The sequence below is a fragment of the Lactuca saligna genome, chromosome 5 (genome assembly GCF_052625555.1).
Source record: "Lactuca saligna cultivar CGN05327 chromosome 5, ASM5262555v1, whole genome shotgun sequence".
NCBI classification, from domain to species: domain Eukaryota; kingdom Viridiplantae; phylum Streptophyta; class Magnoliopsida; order Asterales; family Asteraceae; genus Lactuca; species Lactuca saligna.
The window spans coordinates 226,617,972-226,639,875 of record NC_136421.1 but is presented as its reverse complement, the minus strand read 5'-3'; the positions used below and the strand labels follow the sequence as shown (position 1 = coordinate 226,639,875).

The following is a 21,904-nucleotide window of genomic DNA, read 5'->3' as shown; positions in this document are numbered from 1 at the left end:
AGGTAAAGCAGTGTGGTGGAATCTTGATGTAAGGGAGCATTTTTGTGCAGTGAAAAGGGGAGGGGGGGTGTTCACCGCAGTGCCCGCAAGCCACCTCAGCTCAATGCACCATGCGGTGGAGGTACACCAATTAGTCTAATAGTAAATTATGAATTTGTCTATGATTAAAAAATAAATATATTAAATCATTGCTATAAAATAGTTATGTGTAAAAGATCAAAACGCTTACAATCAAATAAAAAAGAAATATAAGGAACTTTACACTCAAATAAAGACTCAAACATTGTAACTTAATTACAAAAAAGTTTGTAAAATAGGACCAAAATGAGAAACAACAAAGTTTGGTGGCCAAGTGAAATTGTCTTCTTCTCCATGGGTGGTGGTAGGTTGTAAAGAAAAGCCATTGAAATATAATCCTCTTTCCCTTTAAAGACGGGCCTCCCCATTACATGTTTATATTTCCCCTCGCTCAATCTCTGCAATCATCAACATTTAGAAGAAAAAGTAAAACAAAGAATTTTATGAAGTTATACGTTGAGTTGTAGTATAAATAAGTAAACTTATTCAAATTCGAACATGGTAAATCTATCAAGTTTGGTATGAATATAATATGTGGCTTATGTGCACGAAACAGATTATCGGTAGTTCATAACTTCATATAGTTGAATGAGAGTTTATAAAACTGAACTTGACTTCATATTAAAGTTTTTGAATCCTAAATGTACATTTTGATGCATATAAGTTTTGTAGGCGTCCCGGATTAATTATAAGAATGGCAACCATTTGTTTTTTTGTTAAAATTCTTATTTGGTTTCAGAATTTTAAAAATAATCAACAAAAAGCTAGGTCTTTGTAGAAATAATGTTTTATTTAAGGTAATATAAATAAAGTTGGTTGCTATATTTTAAAACTTAACATTTTCTTGATTATTTTAAACTTTAATGATTAAATTAGAATTTGGTTATTTTTTTTGTCATCATTTGCATTTAACCGGTTCATATTAAGGACATTAACAATGCATTGAACTTCATAGAGTTCAATGGATTGCCACATCATTTTTTTTACATTCTATGCAACTCTATTAATTTTTTCCTATAATGCATTGAACTCTATAAAGTTCAATAGAAAGTTAGAAAAATTAATTCATAGTATATATATATATATATATATATATATATATATATATATATATATATATATATATATATATATATATATATATAACTTTCCTTTTTTCCATTGAAAAATTCAATGACCGAATTCTAAATACATTGAATGCCAATGTGACATTTCATTATGGTAAAGTTTCATCCATTGACAACTATATTTACCATCTTATTCAACCCTTCTATTGAACCGGCAATTATAGATGCTCTAACTATGTTTGTAGTATCAAACAATTATAAATCCCTGATTTTCTAACAATGTATAAACTCGCATAACTAAATTTTCTGGTGATGCTCTATCATATCAAATAGTTAGTTTTAACTATGAGTAAATTACTATTTTGGTTCCTATGGTTGAAACGATCTATATTGTTTACTTTAAGTTTTGAAAATTTGATGTCAACTAGCAAAGAACTCGCGGCTACGTCGCTTTTTGGGGTAATATTGGGAAAATCGGCAAACTTTAAAAAATATGTGTTGAAGGTGTAAATCATTAGAAATAGGAGAGAAAGTCGACAAACCCTAAAATTAGATGTTAAAAGTAACAACCAAAAAAATGGACACTGGTGGAGAAAATACAAAAATATTAAGGCAATAATGTGAAAGTTGCCAAAGTTGGGAAAATATGGTGGCAAAATTCTAAAGGCTGTTTTTTGTGTCAAAATGTAATTTTTTTGACTACAAGGACGAAAAGTGTCAAATTCATCACAGATTTATGGCAAAAACACCAAAATATAAAATTTTTCACTGCAAGGACGAAAAATGTCAAAGTTACTAAAGATTTGTGGCAAAACCATAAAAGCACAAAAACTTAATCAAATCACAAAAATGTAAAAGCTTTGACTTTAAGGACTAAAAGTGTCAAATTGTAACTTCCCAAGTTCAGAAGCAAGAGTTCAGGGGTGTAAAATGTTATTAGGGGGGGGGGGGGGGTGGACTCGGCTAGTTGGAGCTATGACTCGTCGAGTCGGAGCGTGTGAAGAGCACGTGATTAAGTGGTCTGACTCGCCGAGTCGGCGGCTGGACTCGACGAGTCAGTGCTGGGAAGAGAAAACCTTAAGATTTAGGGTTCGCACCCTATTTAAAGGATCTATTGTCCACCCCTTACTACCCTTTTGAGATCCAGAAACCCTAAATCGTGAGTGAGAGTCCTTGGAAGCAATTTGGAGCCTAGATAAGTGATTTTGTGAAGAGATTCTGAAGATCAAGAAGCTTGGATCAAGGAGATTTGTGGAGATTCAGATTATTCTTCAGTGGGAGGTCACTTTGGAGGTAATGAATCGTTATCTTGGCCTTCTCCTTTCTAGATCCATCTTTCATGGAGTTTTAGGGTTTGTTTGGGGATAATATGATGAGATCTTGGTGCATGAGTTAGATCTGGAGTTGAAACTCTAGATCTGAGTTCTATTTGGATCCAATATGCAGAAAGCCCTTTGAATTGCTATGCAAAAGCCATTCCCCATGAGTTAAGTTCCTTTCTAGCTTGGTTTTTGAATTTTGGGACATGAAAGCACGTAAATGTAGTAAATTTATGTTGTTAATGCACTCTAGGGACCCAGATCTATTGTTTGGAGCAAATGAGTAGCTCTGTATCTTTCGATTATGGGAATATCCGTATGAACTCGGCGAGTTGGATTGGGGTTTCATGCACTGAGTCGCGTAGTGACTCGGCGAGTCGGTTGGGAACTCAGCGAGTCGAGTCGTGTATGGTGGGTTTTAGAGTTAAGTGAACTCGATGAGTCACTAGGTTGACTCAGCGAGTAGCGTCAACCAGGAAGGTTGACTTTGACCAAGAGTTGACCATTTGACTTTCGAGGGTATGTTGGTAATTCTAGTTCTGATGGTTATGGTTTCACTGAAGTAACAGGTGGTGGTGTTCGTGGTGGTGATCGAGAGTTTTGATTCTAGCTCTCCATCTCGACAAGTGGAAGGTGAGTTATCCTCACTATATCAATAGGGTCTAACGCACCAAGGCCGGCCCTTTATCGGATGGGAATCTGGGTATTTGTTTGATATGTTATTGATTTGCTAGACCTGCATCTTGGTAATTAGGATGGTATTATGTTAGTGACCTGGTTGAGGTCGGTATCATGGTAATTAGGATGGTATTATGTTAGTGACTTTGTTAAAGTCAAGGTATCCTGGTAATTAGGATGGTATTATGATAGTGACCTGGTTAAGGTCGGTATCCTGGTAAATAGGGTAATGTTATGTTAGTGACCGGTTAGGTCGGTATCCTGGTTAGGATGTTGTTATGCTGTATGATCTGATTGAACCGTTTTTTTGGCTGAGGATTGTTATGTGCTTAACGGTTTTATGTGCACATGATTGTTTGATTGGGGTTGGGTTGAGGCGGGTCCTGCTTTGTGCTGTAGGCCAACATACCCAGGGCGGACCGGATAAACCGTAGGCCCAGCGAGCGGTCCGGATAGGCTGAAGGCCCCAAGAGGGCAATCCAGACGTGCCGAGGCTCGGAGAGTAGACCAGACCGATTGAAGGCCTGCTGTGGGCGGACCAGTCATACTGTAGACCCGGTGGATTGAAGGCTCGGTGTGGGCGGACCAGTCACACTATAGACTCGATATGCATGGCTGATATGTATTGCGATATGTTATGAGTATGGTTATGCGTGGTTGGTATTTTGGCGGTAACTCACTAAGCTTTCGGGCTTACAGTTTTAGTGTTTTGTTTCAGGTACTTCAGGAGATCGTGGCAAGGCGAAGGCGTGATCGTACCGCTCCTCATTTTTACAATGATGTTTCTGGGATACTCAGATAATAAACAAATGGAAAACCTTTTTGTAATAATTAATGGATTTGGGTTGTTTTTGAAAAGTTTAAATTTATTGGAAATTTTATGGATGTTACACAAATTCACTAAATATTTATGGCAAAAACCTAAAAACATAAAAGTTACTATTCATCAAGATTAGTTACCGTGAATGCCTTAAGTATGTGTAAAATAATGAAAATATCCATGTTTTTGTCTTTTTTTTCTTGTTATATTTATTTTCTTTTAAAGATTAACTACAGGTCCCAACCTACCGTATCCCACCCAATGTTGAAATCGTCATTGGCACACAAGGCTTTAACACTATTGCTCAACCCTACCATTGAACTTGTTGGCGGCACCCGAGGCTCCAACACTACCACCACTTAACTGTCGACCACCACCAACAGAAAATTCATCCATCACTATCACATTCAAATTATAGTCGCACCCACCACCTTCATACACCCCTTCGCCTCTAGTAAGTCGCCACCACCACCATAGTCAAGAGCGGAACTAGTAGGGGGTAGCTAGATGCTGCGCCCCCTCCGATTCTTTAACCATTTAGTAGTGGTATGATACATGATGCATAAGTTGATTAAGTTTATGGCCCATTTAAGTAAACTAAAATCCAAAGCCCCTTCCATCTTTTAATTTTTGAAATTTAGTACCTTTTTTTTAATTAAATGTGGGAATTTTGTTGAAATTAAGAGGGTGCTGCCATTGATACAATACATCATGATTTCATTTGCATATTAGTAACATGCAACCATTAGTTCTTATAACATATTTAATTTTTATACTTTATAATTAATAATTTTATTATGATTGGTAATTTGATTTTACATAATGATAAGGTAAATCTTGAGCAAATATAGAACCATCAAAATTTTCTTTTTCAAATGAAAAGAAGATATCCATGAACCATAACAACATCCTGTTATAATAATATTAGGGAAGATATAACATTCGGTTTCAGAGTTGCTTCTTTATTCGGGGCTGCGACCCAATCTTCAGTGGCCATGAGGCCTAGGGCCTTGGGCAAGGAAGAATTTGGCCTTTATCGGGTGTAAGTGTTATGGTTTAAGTGATCCAAGTGTTCGATTGTGTCTTTGGAGGCCAAGGGTATAATTGTAATTTGGTATTTGAGGTCTTTTATGGATTTTGGTTTTTTTTTCCGGAAGGTTTTAAGGCTTGGGTGTGTTGTTAGAAGCGCAAGGCTTCTCACCACCTTTCTGTAGATATAAGGTTCGTTGGAAACGGTCCAAAGACGAAGAAGTTAGAGCCAAATTAAGTTTAGGATTTTAGGGGTTCCATGAGTACGCGGGGCGTACTCATTGTGAATGCGGGGCGTATGAGGTTATTTAGTCGCGGGTGGTTTATGAGTACGCCAGGCGTACTAAGGGGTACGCGGGGCATACTCCCTTCAGAGCAAAACCCTAATTTCAAGGTTCCTACCCTATATAAATGACATTATACCACCCCTTTGGTCATTTTAAGTCAACCACCACCTCTTTTGACATACATAAAACCCTAGAGTGCCTTGGGTGAAGCTTGGACCTTGAAAGAAGATTCTTGGTGGTTTTTGCAAGAGAAGAAGTAGGTGGAAGACTCAACCTATGGAGAAGAGACAAGAGATCTAGTGTTAGCATCTCTATTTCGAGACTTTAGAGGTATAAAGTCTCTATCTTGGCTACTTATTGAAAAGATCTACTTCTGGGTTGGTTTATGGCCATTTTAGTCCTTTTTGCTTGGCCTTCGTGGGCTAGGCTTGTTTTAGGAGCTCAATCTAGTAGATATGGACATTTCAAGGTTCCCCCCATTCACAATGTAACACCTGTGCTTCCAAGTATATTGTTTATTTATGTTTTTGGAGGATAATTGAGCAACTCGACTAGTTGGTGCTACAACTCATCGAGTAGGGTCGTGATGTGCCACGTGGATTAATGATCTACTCGATGATTCTGAGAGCCGACTTGCTGAGTAGACGCTGTGAAGAGAAACCTTGAATCCTCGGGTTTGGGGCCTATTTAAGGGCACTTGTAGCCTCATTTGTGGCTCATCAGCTGCTTGCCTTCACTGAGAGAAAGCCTAGTTAACCTTTGAGCTAATTGAGAGAGTGTGTGAGTTAATATTGAGTATTTTGGTGCATCTTTGGAAGAGAAGAGAGAAGGATTTCAAGCAAGGAACAAGAGGAGGCTGTTAGATCTGTTCTTATTCATCCAAGAGCTTCTGTAAAAGGTATACAGTTTGTACATTTCTCATTAGTTTGGGTAGATCTCATATTATTGGAGTTTAGGGCTTCATTTCTATCTAATATTGGGACTTTGAGTGTTTTAAGCACATTTAGAGATTTGAACATATGATCTGGACCTTGTGAGGTCCCTAGAGTCCAAAGATCCCTGCTTTATTCGGCCATAATGGAGCCTTGAGTGCAAAACCCTTAATAGAGTATGTTTTTGGCATTTAAAGCCCTAAGTGCCATGCATGAACATAAAGCTTGTGGCTTTACGTGATAAGAAAGCCTTGAGAGCTTAGATCTAAAGTGTGGGAGGGTCTAAATGGACTCGCCGACTCGACGAGTCACTTAGGGTTTTGTCCCGATGAGCTGGCCATGCTATAGCTCAGTGAGTTAAGGGTTAAGTCGATGAGCTAGACCTTCACGAAGACTTCTGAGGAACGAGTGGACTCGCCGAGTCACATGAGTGCACTCGACGAGTTAGGTCAAACTTGGACTGTTGACTCGAGTTTGACTTCTGTTGACCTTAGGGTTTGGTCAACATGAGTAATGGAGACCATGGAGTGGTAAAATGGTCTTTTACCCATTCCAAGAATTTGAGAGAAAGAGAGAGCAACCTTTGGTGAATTTGGGTATGAATAGAGTATTAATTTGAGATGATTATCCTATGTATTAGGTGGAGGCTAGTTCGAGTTTTCCGAGTACGAGACTTTTACTTGCTAGCTTACGAGGTAAGTCTTCTTACTATACTTACCATGAGTGGTATCTTCATGTGACTAAGATGTCTTATGTGATTATCTGTGTATTATGATACCATGAATTTTGTCCTTGTGATTTATGCTGATTGTTAAGAACTTATTGAGTTAGGACTGGAGGGTCCACCCGAGTTGTGGGACCGAAGGGTCTCCACTAGAACACATTAACCAGAGGCCGTCTTGAGTTATCCTCGAGTGGATAATGTGATGTGTGTGGTATTTTGGGGAACTCACTAAGCTTCGTGCTTACCGTGTTATGTGTTATGTGTTTCAAGTACTTTTCAGCATCGTGGGAAGGCACCAACTTGATTGTACACACACTCGCATTGGAGATTTGTTATTAGAGGATCCTGGATTTGAAACATATGCAATTTTTGGATATGAGATTTGATGTTTTGACATTTTGACATTTTGTGATTCTATTATTGAGACAAAGGCGTTTTTAAATTGAAACATTTTGGTTTAAAATTTACTTTGTTACAAGTTAGTATCAGAGCATTGTTTGAGGGATTCGGATGCACCTCTGGGTGTGTTTGGACTCAAACTGAGGATTTGAGAAGAATTTTCAAAAGAAATGATTTTTCTAAAACGAGAAAGAGTTTTAAGAGAAAACGAGCTGGAGCGGTTTGTACAATCAGCCAGAGCCCGAACGGTCATTTCCCAAAATACCCTTACTTTTGTGGTATGAAATATTTATGAGATATTTTACTAGAATTGCATGCTAGAGGGTAAGCTAGGTATTTCGTATTCTAGGGCTAGAGTTTCCTGATTCGTGATGCCTTAGTCTTGGAGATGCTTTTGATCAGTGTTATCTGTTATATGCTTGAGTATGTGCTGAATTATGAGTCGGGAGATAATCTAGGAAGAGATACTTAGATGAGCTTAAGAGGGGTCTACTGAGAGAGTAGTCTGTGATTTGTGAGATATAGAGTATTTGTGAATTAGAATCCTAGGAGGAGGACATGGGGTGAATACAGGTGGAGTGTGGAAGGTAGTATTGGGCCCGTACTACTGAAAGCACTCGGTCTGCAGGCAATTCAAGTAGGAATCCTTTGGATGCTAAGGAGAGAGTAAGGAAGAGTAGTCGAGTGTGAGTATGCTCGAGCGAGTCACTGATGTTTTTCTATTGTGTTTCAGAGACATCATGGTAGGTACACGCCACACCCCAACGAGCAGTGGAGTTAGTGATGATGAGATTCGCAGGATGATGCACGACGAGGTGGCCGAAGCCATACGAGAGGCTATTCCAGAGATGTTTAGGTCTATTAAGACCACCTTGATCGAGATGTTTGACGAGCGATATGCTGCAGTTTCTTCGCGACTGCTGCTAGGCCACAGGGAGGTGACTCGTTGCTGTACCGGGAGTTCAGCAGCACGAAGCCACCAGAGTTTGATGGGACTCAGGATCCGATTGTTGCGATGAGATGGAATTATGATATTGAGGGATGTTTCTACACTTGTTCATGTACAAAGCATTTGAGGGTGCGGTTTGATCTGAACCAGCTTCGCTTGGGAGCGAAGGACTGCTGGAAGTTTGCGACGGCCAATTTTTCTCCTGTAGAGCACGCTGCAGTGACTTAGGAGAGGTTTATTGTGATGTTCTGAGATGAGTATATTCCCCCGGTGGAGAGGGAATGTTTGGCCCAAGAGTTTCTATCTCTCAAGCAGAAGACAGAGTCAGTGACTGAGATTACACGAATGTTTTATGAGAGGGCACTGTTCTGCCCTAAGCATGTGCCATCAGACCAGACACGCATGAGCTGGTATTTGAGCATTCTGAGGAGGGATATTCGAGATTTCGTGGTAGAATTGTCTTATTGGATATTTTCTAAGCTTCAGGAAAATGTCAGGAGGAGGGAGATCGAGCTGGAGACTCAGGATAGGGAGGATGCGGAGTCTTAGGGGAGAGATTGGAGGCCGACACCGTTGCAACCGACAGCTAAGTGGGCTAAGCCTGCTGATTCAAGGACTATGGGCCAGAAGGGTTGCACTTGTGGTAAGTTCGGCAAGAGTCACTAGGGGTCGTGCTGAGCGGGGATTTTGCTACAAATGTGGCAAGGAGGGGCATATGGTGAAGGATCGCCCCAAGGGGTTTGTAGTTTGCATCCATTACAACCAGATCGGCCACCAGAAGGCCGAGTGCCCCAACATCGTCAGGGATCAGCACAAGGATCTTCACCTGCTGCTTTGTGTGCTACTAATAGTCGGTCGGTGAAGGCTGATATTCCGAGGGCTAGTGGTAGAGCTTTTCAGTTGACAGTGGAGGAGGTCCGTGCAACACCTGATGTCGTGGCTGATACGTATTTCCCTTTTATTTAACTATTTTGAGATTTATTGTGCCTATTATGTGTTATATTTAGGTACGTTTCTTGTGAGTTATGTAACCTTCTTTAGTGTTATTCGACTCGGTTGCGAGTCGATCCTTCGTGTCCTTAGCTTTTAGTCATCACATCAGTATTCGACAGGAGGAATTGAGTCGACGTTTTAGGGTTTCTATAGCGGACGAGCGTGTGGTTTTCTCTAGTGATGTGTTCCGAGGATGTGCGCTGGAGATTTTTGGTGTCGAGTTTTCGATTGATCTAGTACCAATTGCGATGGGGGATATCTTCGTCATCGTGGGCATGGATTGGCTGAGTTGATTTGGAGTCGTGATTGTCTGCAAGCGTCATTTGGTGACTTTACGAGACCCTAGTGGGAGAGTGCTTACAGTGTATGGCGAGGGTACCTGCTACCAGGGCGATGCAAAGTCTACAACAGGGTTGTATGGGTTTTCTAGCATATGTTGGATACGTTGGTTACTACCGAGAGACCGAGTTCTATCACCGAGGTTCCGATAGTGAGTGAGTTTCCAGATGTTTTTCTTGAGGAGTTACCGGGTGTGCCTCCTAAGAGGCAAGTGGAGTTCCGGATTGATTTGGTTCCGGGAGCGGCACCTATCGCCAGGGCACCTTATCGCCTTGCGCCACCCAAGATGCAGGAGCTATCCTCGCAGCTCAAGGAGCTACTAGGGAAGGGATCTATCAGACCGAGTAGCTTGCCGTGGGGATGGCCGATCCTTTTTGTCAAGAAAAAGGATGGTTCGCACCGGATGTGCATTGATTCACGGGAGTTGAAGAAGATAACGGTCAAGAACCATTATCCACTTCCATGGATCGACGATTTGTTCGATCAGTTGCAGGGGACGTCATGGTTTTCCAAGATCGATCTGATGTCTGAATATCAGCAGATGAGAATCCGTGAGGAGGATATACAGAAGATGGCCTTTAGGACTCGTTATGGGCACTACGAGTTCGTGGTGATGCCTTCTACGCTCACCAACGCACCAGCAACATTCATGGATCTCATGAACCGGGTGTGTAGGCCTACGTTGGATCGGTCGTTGATCGTGTTCATCGATGATATCTTGGTGTATTCGAGATCCAGAGAGCAGCATGAGGAGCATCTGAGAGAGATTCTTGGAGTTTTGAGATCAAAGAGGCTGTATGCCAAATTCTCCAAGTGTGAGTTCTGGTTACACGAGGTCCAGTTCCTGGGACATCTCATTAATCAGAATGGGATATTGGTTGACCCGGTCAAGATTGAGGTAATTATGCGATGGGAGGTGCCAAGATCCCCATCCAAGATCACGAGTTTTATGGGATTGGCCGGTTACTATCGGAGATTTATCAGATATTTCTCCAAGATTGACGTCCCCTCACCAGGTTGACCCGGAAGGGTGTTACCTTTATTTGGGGTCCCAAGCAGCAGGCCTCATTTGAGACACTTCGCTAGAGATTATGCGAAGCCCCTGTGTTAGCCCTTCCTGAGGGAGTGGATGACTTTGTGGTATATTGCGATGCATCTATATCAGGAATGGGTGCTGTGCTGATGCAGAGGGGGCACGTGATAGCATACACATCGAGACAGTTGAAGCCTCACGAGACGAGATATACCACCCACAATCTAGAGCAGGGGGTAGTGGTGTTCGCCCTCAAGAGTTGCAACCATTATTTGTATGGGGTGCAGTGTACCATATACATAGACCACAAGGGCCTGAAGTATCTCATGGATCAACCCAACCTAAACATGAGACATACGAGTTGGTTGGATGTGGTGAAAGACTATGACTGCGAGATGCTATATCATCAGGGGAAGGCTAATGTGGTAGCTGGTAACCTGAGCTGTAGAGCCCAGAGTGCTCTGATCCGAGATGTGTGTATGAGGATGCCGGTGATGACTCAAGTCTTAGATACCATTCGAGAGGCCCAAGTGGAGGCCGTGAGACTGGAGAACCGAAAGAGGGAGTGTGTGATTGGGCAGGTGTCTGAGTTTGTGACAGATAGTCGTGGGCTTATGACTATCCGAGGGCAAATTTAGGTGCCCTATATAGGCGGAGCTTGGTGTATACTGATGGAGGAGGCGTATAGGTCGAGATTCTCGATCCACCCCGGGGTCACTAAGAAGTATTTGGACCTAAAAAGGGAATACTGGTGGCCCTGTATGAAGAGAGATGTAGCTTGCGTAGTTGAGAGGTGCTTGACTTGCCGCCAGGTTAAGGCAGAGCACTAGCATCCACATGGTCCATTGCAGCCTATGGAGATTCCACAGTGGAAGTGGGAATAGATTTCTATGGACTTTATCACCAAGATATCGAGTACTACACGTGGATTTGACACGATTTGGGTGATTGTGGATCGGCTGACGAAGAGCGCTCACTTCCTCGCCATCAGTGAGAGTTCTTATGCAAAGAGATTGGATGAGATTTATGTAAGGGAGGTGGTATTTCGGCATGGAGTGCCGACCTCTATAGTGTTAGATCGAGATGTGCGCTTTACTTCCATATTCTTGAAGAAATTTTATGAGGAGTTGGGTACCCGGTTACACTTCAGTACCGCTTACCATCTGCAGACATACAGGCAGAGCGAGAGGACGATTCAGACACTTGAGGACATGCTGCGTGCATGTGTTATGGATTTTGATGGAAGTTGGGACACTTATTTGCCCTTGGTTGAGTTTTCTTACAACAACAACTATCATTCGAGTATTGGTATGCGTCCCTTTGAGCTTCTTTATGGGAGAAGGTTTCGAACTCCCATTTGTTGGGGAGAGGTAGGACAGCAAGTGATGGGTGGTACTGAGATAGTGCTGAAGACGACTGAGCAGATTCAGCAGGTCAGGCAGAGATTACTGATGGCCCAGAGTCGCCAGAAAAGTTATGCAGACAAGAGACGATCCGAGCTGGAGTTCTAGGTCGGAGATTTTGTACTCCTGAAGGCATCCCCTTGGAAAGGGGTGATAAGATTCGGGAAGCGAGGCAAGTTGGGGTCCCGTTACATTAGCCCTTTCAGAGTGACTGCCAGAATGGGTAAGGTAGCATACCGACTTGAGCTACCTGCAGAGCTGAGTCAGATTCATAACACCTTCCACGTGTCTCAGTTGAGGAAGTGTGTAGCCGATGAGATGACAGTGGTGCCATTAGAGGACATTCAGGTGGATGCGAGCATGGATTACTCTTAGAGGCCGAGTTCAGTCTTGGAACGAAAGGTGAAGGTTCTGAGGAACAAAGAGGTGCCCCTGGTTCATGTCCAGTGGCAACATCGGAGAGGGTCCGAGTTGACTTGGGAGCCTGAATCCGAGATGCGAGAGCAGTACCCACAGTTATTTCCACTGCATGACTTCGAGGGCGAAGTTTGATTCTAGTGGGGAAGAATTGTAACACCCGTTCTTCTAGTTAAATCGTTTCTTTATGTTTTTGGAGGATTATTGAGCGACTCGACGAGTTAGTGCTACAACTCGTCGAGTAGGGTCGTGATGTGCCACGTGGATTAATGATCTACTCGACGAGTCTGAGAGCCGACTCACCGAGTAGACAATTGAAGAGAAATCCTAAATCCCCGGGTTTGGGGCCTATTTAACGGCATTTATAGCCTCATTTGCGGCTCATCAGCAGCTTGCCTTCACTGAGAGAAACCCTAATTGCCCTTTGAGCTAATAGAGAGAATGTGAGTTAATATTGAGTATTTTGGTGCATCTTTGGAAGAGAAGAGAAGGATTTCAAGCAAGGAATAAGAGGAGGTTGTTAGATCTGTTGTTATTCATCCAAGAGCTTCTCATATTATTAATATTGAGTACCTTTCTCATTAGTTTGGGTAGATCTCATATTATTGGATTTTAGGGCTTCTTTTCTATCTAATATTGGGACTTTGAGTGTTTTAAGCACATTTAGAGATTTGGACATCAGATCTGGACCTTGTGAGGTCCCTAGAGTCCAAAGATCCCTGCTTTATTCGGCCATAATGGAGCCTTGAGTGAAAAACCCTTAATAGAGTATGTTTTTGGCATTTCAAGCCCTACATGCCATGCATGAACGTAAAGCTTGTGGCTTTACGTGATAAGCAAGCCTTGAGAGCTTAGATCTAGAGTGTGAGAGGGTTTCCTACCTAGAAATCGTCTGTTTAAGACATGGTTCTGAATGCACTCGCCGAGTAGATGAGACGACTCGACGAGTCAGTTAGGGTTTTGTCCCGATGAGTTGGCCATGCTATGGCTTGGCGAGTTAGTGGTTAACTCGACGAGCTGGACCTTCATGAAGACTTCTAAGGAATGAGTAGACTCGACAAGTCACATGAGTACACTCGGGGAGTCAGGCCAAACTTGGACTATTGATTTGATTTTGACTTCTATTGACTTTAGGGTTTGGTCAACATGAGTAATGGAGACCATAAAGGGGTAAAATGGTCTTTTACCCATTCCAAAATTTGGGAGAAAGAGAAAGCAACCTTTGGTGTATTTGGGTATGAGTAGAGTATTAATTAGATATGATTATCCTATGTATTAGGCGGAGGCTAGTTCAAGATTTCCAAGTATAATACTTTTACTTGCTAGCTTACGAGGTGAGTCTTCTCATTATACTTACCATGAGTGGTATCTTCGTGTGACTGGGATGTCTTATGTGCTTATCTGTGTATTGTGATACCTTGCATTTTGTCTTTGTGATTTATGCTTATTGTTATGAACTTATTGAGTTAGGGCCGGAGGGTCCACCCGAGTTGCAGGACCGGAGGGTCTCCACTGGAACACATTGACCAGAGGTCATCTTGAGTTATCCTCGAGTGGCTAATGTGATGTGTGTGGTATTTTGGGGAGCTCACTAAACTTCATGCTTACCGTGTTATGTGTGATGTGTTTCAGGCACTTCTCAGGATCGCGGGAAGGCATCAACTTGATTGTACACTCACTCGCATTGGAGATTTGTTTTTAGAGGATCCTGGATTTGATATATATATACAGCTTTTGGACATGAGATTTGATGTTTTGACATTTTGACATTGTGTGATTCTATTATTGAGACAAATGCGTTTTTAAATTGAAAAATTTTGGTTTAAAATTTACGTTGTTACACATAAAGGTGCAAGCTTTATGGAGTTTTTGAGTTCATGCGTGTGCTAAGACTATCCACTAATCTCTTTGAAGAAATAGAGCCCCATTAATCCATAGGGAGAGGGACCCCATTATGCCTGTTGTTGGAGATCGCACTCTATATTTCCGGGAGTTCCGTGCTTGTGGAGCTGTTGCGTTCCATGTGGAGAGGGACTCCATTGTTCGTAGGAGATGGTTAACGGATATGGCTAACATGTTCAGGGCACGTTTCTTCCCTGAGGAGGTGAAGGTCATATATGCTTCCTGCCTGTTGAAGGACAGGGCACGATATTGGTAAAAAAAAGGTCGATAGTGAGTTGGGTGATGTTGATGTTGATGATATGTCATGGGATGACTTCTCGACTCAATTCTGAATTAAGTTTGCTCCGACGATTGAGGTGTAGCAGTTGGCACAAGAGTTTCTGGATCTCCGCCTGACTACTGTGACTGTGTTAGAGATTATTCCCATGTTCCGGGAGAGGGATTTATTGGTGCTGCAGTATGCCGCAGATGAGGAAATGAAGATGTTGAGGTATCATGATATGTTGTGGGATGACATCAAGGTGTTTGTGAGTATTTCAAGGTGTGAGACTCTGAATGATATGGTTTCTAGAGACCGAGAGTGGGATATTGATTTGGAGCACCTCAGGATGAACTCACCGAGTCACGTGTAAAGGATGAACTCGCCGAGTCACGTGCAAAGGATGAACTCGCCAAGTCACGTGCAAAGGGTCCCGACTCTGTATGATGGGCAACTCGGTGAGTTCTTGGAAGAATCGACGAGTAGGATCGAGCTTGTAGCAATAATTGGACCATGGGAATGGACGAGTTAGTGGACCAACTCGGCGAGTTGGGTCAACCAGATGTTGATTTTGACCAAGGTGTTGACCTTGACTTTGACTTTGACCTGAGTGGACCATGAAATAGTAATTAAGAAAGATGGTTATGAGTAGGATTTTAGAGGAGTTGATCCCAACAGCGAGGACAGTTCAGACACTTCACGACACTAAGGTAAATTACCTTCCAGTAGAAGTGGGTCGAAGGCACCAAGGCCGACCCACTAGTAAGAGATATAGTAAAGATAATTGTCTTTGTGATAATTATCTGGTATGTTACTGTCTGTTATGATTATATGCTAGTATGTTATGTTGTTATGTGTTAAGTGATAGGGGGTAGGTTAGACCCCAGTACCGGTCGAAAGGACCGAAAGGGTAGTAAATACTCGGTTATGCTAGACAGTCTATGTTATATGTGATATGATATTATGTGGTAGTAGTAAGGGGTGAAACAGTCCCTGAATAATGATTGAAAGGAACGAAGGGGAGGCCATCACCCAGATATGTTAGGCAAGATACCGGTTGATAGGACCAAAGGGGAGGCCAGCACCCTGATATGCTAGGAAAAGTACCGATCGACAGGACTGAGGGGGTAGTTAATACCCAGTTATGTTATTCGGTATGTGCTATGTATGGTATGTGGTATGATGGGGGAACTCACTATGTTTTGTGCTTATAGTTTTAGTTTTGTTTTTAGGTACCTCTTCATCGAAGGGGAAGGAGCCAACACGGTAGAAGCGCATCACACACACACAAGATTTCCGCATTATGATGTTCTTGGGATTTTACTATGATGATACTTTGTTTTATGATATGATTTGAGACAGGTGATTGTGGTTTTGATGAATGATGTGATTTGACTATGTTTTTCCTATAAACGGTTTTTTAAATTGTTATATCAAAAATGAAATTTTTGGTATTGAAAATTAGGATGTTACAAGTTGGTATCAGAACCTTGGTTTGAGGGATTCGCGCACATTCTAGGGTGTGTCTGGACTCAAACTGGGACTTGGTATGAAAAATTTTCAAAAGAAAATCATTGTTTTTATATATAGAAATATCTTTATAAGAAAATAAGTTTTCTAAAAGTAAAGTAAATAATTTTGAGAAAGAACAAGGTGTGTGATAACCAGCCGAGCTCAATTAAGTTTTTCCCAAGATACCCATATATGTTATGTTATGTTGTGATATGATTATGAGAACTGCATGCTATATTAGGGCTAAGGATCTAGGAATGATGCCTTTTATGCCCACTTTATGCATATGAGAACTGCATGCTAGAATAGGGATAAGGATCTAGGAAGATGCATGTTATGCCTATTGTATATGCTTATTGAATTGCATGATAACCTGGATAGGATATGCTTGGTTTGGGTTACTCAATGCCCGAATACTGCTTGCTTTGTGCTAATAGGAGTTCCAACTATCTTTATCTAACTAATAAATAAATAAATTATTTTGTAATGGTTACTAATGACCGAATGTTGGGATTTGGGAAGTGTTTATTTGGTCTTCGGGGGTTGCACACGCTTTTTGGAATGGTACTAATGGAAAAATAACATTGGTAAGCGCATGTTGTCAGTAGATCGATCATTAAAGGGGAAGAAGGGTTGGGAATCCTTCAATTCTCATGTGTTTTAAGAGCTTAGTTCAATCAAACTATGGGAGAATCGTTCAGCTATTCAGGAACAGAAGCAGGTGTGAAACTAGGATTAGTTTTGGATCCCCATCAGGAGGAAGTCGGCCTAAGTGGCTGTTTGGATTGAGGATTGTGTGATTTGGGAGTTCGGGAAACTTCCTAACATTGGATATGCGTCTTCTTGGTGTTTGATAACATGCTTTGGGGGAACCCAGGTCGGGGTTCCAACCATGATTCGAGTTCGGTTAGGGAGTTTGGTTAGGCGCGTCTTTGAATTTGGTTGGTGTTCGGATAGATAAATTAGCGGTAAGGCATAGGGCGGCGGTTGTGGTAGTGTGGAAGTGTTGTAAGACTACGGGGTGGCCTGTAGCATTCACTAGTGGTCAGTTAATGTAGAATTATTGTAAGACTACGGGGTGGCACGTAACTTTCACTAGCGGTCAGTTAGTGTAGAAGTGCTGTAAGACTGCGAGGTGGCCCTTAGCATTCACTAGTAGTCAGTTAGTGTGGGAGTGTTGTAAGACTGCGAGGTGGCCATACCATTCACTGGTCCCTATTTAGCGGTAAGATTGTGGCAAATCTGTGACTTGCTCGCAGATTTCTTCAGATGGTTTAGGTCAAGGTGAGTCCGTTCGCAAGGCTGTGGGAGGGCAACAACATGTTTTGGAATCAGGAAATGGTAGTTCGTGGGAGAACGGGAATGAAGTAAGACTACAGTTGGTCTTGTAGTGTTCAAGTTAGCTTCGGGTTAGTATCGAGATGGTTCGGGTTATTATTTTTGGTTGAAATTTCCTTTCAAAAGTCATGTGGGGAGACCGAATGAGTGCCTTTTGGCTCAGAAATCGGGTAGGAGTCTAATACTTCAGATAGTTGGCAGACAAGCTGGGACTAGGGAGGCCTCGGATGCATTTGGGAAGCAGCTAAGGAGAAATGTGATGTTTCATACAATAGTAGTGATTTGGGATTCTTGTGTGTGAGGTAGCTTGTTGATCGGGAAGTGCTAGGTCATTTGTAGTTTGGATTAAATAATCTCAGAGTAAGTGATTTGACCCTGTTATAGAGCTCGTTTGAGTCTAACCATTACAGGGATGAATCTTCTAGTCAAAGGATTATCCAAGCCTACTGACATCCGAAAGTGTTCTACAACTGTTTATGGTCAGTGGCTTTGTTTTCATAGGGTGCATCAAGAGAATCAGGGTTGGAAGTGTTATGTTTGTTCTGTTATTCTATGAGGTTTTGACATGGTAATGTTTCAATGTAGACGGTCTACCAGGGAGTCAGACCATTATAGATTTTAGGTCTCGGAAAGGTAGAAGTGGTTATGCAGGGGCAAAAAGGTTTGTTTTCTTCAGGATGGAAGTTTCAGCTCGGGTTTCGGTTTTCATGGGAAGGTTGTGTTATACATAGAATTTTCGGGTGCGTTCCTCAAATTGTTTGTTTTGATACGAGTGTTAGTAAGGAGAGATTTCGAGGAAGAAATCTAATTTAAGTGGGGGAGAGTTATAACACTTGATTTCAGAGATCCTTCTTTATTCAGGGTTGCGGCCAAATCTTTAGTGGCCATGAGGCCCATGGCCTTAGGAAAGTAATAATTTGGTCCTTCTCAGGTGTTGGTGTTATGGTCTAAGTGATCCAAGTGTTTGATGGTGTCTTCGGAGGCCAAGGGTATAATCGTAGTTTGGTATTTGGGGTCTTATATGGATTTTGGGTGTTCTTCAGGAGGTTTTAAGGCTTGGGTGTGTTGTTAGAAGCGTAGGGCTTCTCACAGCCTTTCTGTGGATATAAGGTTCGTTGGACACTGACCGAAGACGAAGAAGTTAGAGCCAAATTAAGTTTAGGGTTTTAGGGGTTCCATGAGTACGCAGAGCATACTCATTGTGAACAAGGGGCGTATGAGGTTATTTGGTTGTGGGTTGTTTGTAAGTACGTCGGGCATACTAAGGGGTACGCGGGGCATACTCCCTTTAGAGAAAAACCCTAATTTCGGGTTCCTACCCCATATAAACAACATTATACCACCCCTTTGGTCATTTTAAGTCAGCCACCACCTCTTTTTACATACATAAAACCCTAGAGTGCCTTGGGTGAGGCTTGGAGCTTGAAAGAAGATTCTTGGTGGTTTGTGCAAGAGAAGAAGAAGGTAGAAGACTCAAACTCTGGAGAAGACCTTAGAGATCCAGTGTTAGCATCTCCATTTCGATACTTTAGAGGTATAAAGTCTCTATCTTGGCAACTTATTGAATAGATCTAATTTTAGGTTGGTTTATGGCCATTTTAGTCGCTTTTGCTTGGTATTTGTGAGTTAGTGTTGTTTTAGGAGCTCAATCTAGAAGATATGGACATTTTAAGGTTCCCTCATTCGTAAAGGTGCAAGATTTTTGGAGTTTTTGAGTTCATGAATGTGCTAAGAACATCCATCATGCTCTTTTGAGCTATAGAGCCCCACTAAGCCGTGCATGCAAGTAAAGTTAACAACTTTACTTGAAAAGTCATCCATAGGAATCAGACTGGAAAGTTTACAGCAAGGACTGAGGTGATTAGGTGCTTAATGTAGGAGATTGGGGTCCACAGGAGTATGCTAGGCGTACCCATCTCCTACGTTGCAGTACTGTCCCCAAAGGTTGTACCTTGGGCGTACCAGCTGAGTACGCATGTCATACTCTTCTTGGTTGACCCTTCTTGTTTTGTTGACTTTTTGGGCTTTGAACCATAGACCAGGAGTTGGCTAGGGTTGACCATTCAGTATTTTAGGATTTTTTTGGATATTGGCCTTCTCGGGATAGGTCCATGATGGATTTGGGCCTAATTGGGCCTTGTGGTGTTATTTCGATTTTGGGCTATTGTTGGGCTTGTATTGTATTGTTTAAAGGTTTTGTTGGGCTAGCTATGAATGTGATTTTTAGTTTAGGAAATGTTAACGGGCTTCAAAGAAAGGCCCATGTGAGGGTTTGGGCCCAATTTGGAAAATTGGGCCATTAGTGGGCTTTATGGATCTTGTAGTTGGACCTTCCTGGTTTTAGGCTTAGGCCTTAGTTTTTGGTTCATGTTGGGTTAGGGGTAAAATGGTCATTTTACCCCAAGTATGGATTATGGATCATAGTTTGGAACTCAGTTGCTAATTGGGTGATATTTTGGTATCGATAGCTTGGGAAGTCGTCAAGGCAACAACTAAGGATTTCTTTCAGTGAGTTTCTGCATTCGAGGTGAGTCTCCTCACTGTTCTATGGGTCAAAGGCACCAATACTGGCCCATTTGGTTTATGTATGGTAGGCGACGTGGGGGTGACCCTTGGAATTTTGTATAAAAGACCAGGAGGCGGATCCTGGCAATTTGTACGAAAGGCTAGAGTTTGAACTCTAGCAAATGTTAGTTAAGTAGCTGTAGATTGTATGCTAGTTATGTTTGTGATACTTGCATGGAAGACCAAGATGTGGAACATGGATCTTGTCTGTAAGAACCTTGGCTTAGGATCTGTTCAATAATTCATAACAGGAGAGATGCCTTTTTTATGTACTTGATTATATGAGCTTTTGAATTGCATGCTAGTATTGATTCAGATAAGTGGATAGAATGGCTTGATTAGTGTATGTTTGTTAGATTTTATGTTGCATGAATGCTGCTTGCTTTGTGCTTTGTGGGACTCTTAGTGATGTAAAATGAATGCTAAGTCACATGTGGCATAGGTTAAATAATCTTATATTGATGGATTTGACCCGATTCCTCAGCTCTTGTCTGAGTCCAACCGTTATAGGGTGAGACTTTTACTCGAAGGATTATCTGATCTTTGTTCTATGTAAATATATTCATGAGGAAGCTAGTTGACATTGGTGGGAGTCCTTCATCAGCTGAGGGTTGGGTGAGGCCAGGAACCTAGGAAAGCCTAGGATATGCTTCAGTGGGTTAGTGGTGTAGTTTAGTGAGTTTTGGCGCATTGGTTTGAGGAAGTGATTTAGAGGATTCAGGAGGATTGTTGAGGAAAGTATGGATAGGTGTGGAAGGTAGTATTGGGCCTGTACTACTAAAAGCACATGATATATACTTGAATCGGTGAGATTATTGGAGAATCTAAGAAGCTTATGGGAGGAGGATTCTTGGGCATGTTTTGATTGTTGGCTTGTTATATTTCAGTTTGGAGATGAGCAATCAGGGTGGTGGTTCAGGTTCTAGTTTTGGTTCTGGTTCAGGTTCCGACTCAGGTGTAGGTGCTGAGCCGATTAGCGAGCAGTTGTGGGAGTTCATTTCATCGGAGATTTCTCGTAGTATTTCAGAGATCTTGGATGAGTGCTTGGGCATGTTCCGTACTGAGATTATGGCTGTTGTTGGAGCTCGCACTCTATCTTTCTAGGAGTTCCGTGCTTGTGGAGCACCAGCGTTCCATGGGGAAAGGGACCCCATTGTTAATAGGAGATGGTTAGCGGATATGGAAAACACGTTCAAGATGAGTTTCTGCCCTGGCGAGGAAAAGGTCAGATATGCTTCCTGCCTGTTGAAGGATGGGGCACATGATTGGTGGGAAGACGTTGGTAGTGAGTTGGGTGATGATGTTGTTGATGCTATGTCATGGGATGACTTCTCGACTTGGTTCCGAGCGCAATTTGCTCCGGCGATTGAGGTGCAACAGTTGGCACAAGAGTTTCTAGATCTTTTCCAGACTACTGAGACTGTGGTAGAGATCACTACCAAGTTTCGGGAGAGGGATTTTTTGGTACTGCAGTATGCAGCAGATGAGATAACGAAGAAGCTGAGGTATCATGATATGTTTCAGGATGACATCAGGGAATTTATGAGTATTTTGGGGTGCAAGACCCTGAATGATATGGTTTCTAGATCCCGAGAGCGGGATATCGATTTGGAGCACCTCGAGAAGAGGGGATAAGATCAAGTGCATGTAGTGGAGGGTCCTAGGAAGAGACCCAAGACTTCGGATCAGCGTTTGAGAGGCCATTAGGGCTGAGGTCTATGCAGCACGTCCGGGAAACCGCACGATGGAGTTTATTGTTCCAGGGGTTTAGGTTGCTTCAAGTGTGGCAGGGTTGGTCACGTTAGCAAGGATTGTCCTCGGGGCGCAAGCCCGTTATGTTTTCACTGCGATTAGGTGGGCC

At 42.2% G+C, this 21,904-nt stretch overlaps 1 protein-coding gene across 1 annotated transcript in view; it reads right to left on the bottom strand.

Annotated features, from left to right (window-relative positions):
* Positions 1–161: 161 nt before the first annotated feature.
* Positions 162–21,904, bottom strand: part of LOC145045649 (1-aminocyclopropane-1-carboxylate oxidase 1-like) — a 30,782-nt gene continuing 9,039 nt past the window's right edge. Inside the window, exon 3 of the mRNA XM_078993973.1 lies at positions 162–476. Coding sequence (XP_078850099.1) covers positions 291–476 — 186 coding nt within the window. The 3' untranslated portion in view covers positions 162–290. The remainder of the gene's footprint in view (positions 477–21,904) is intronic.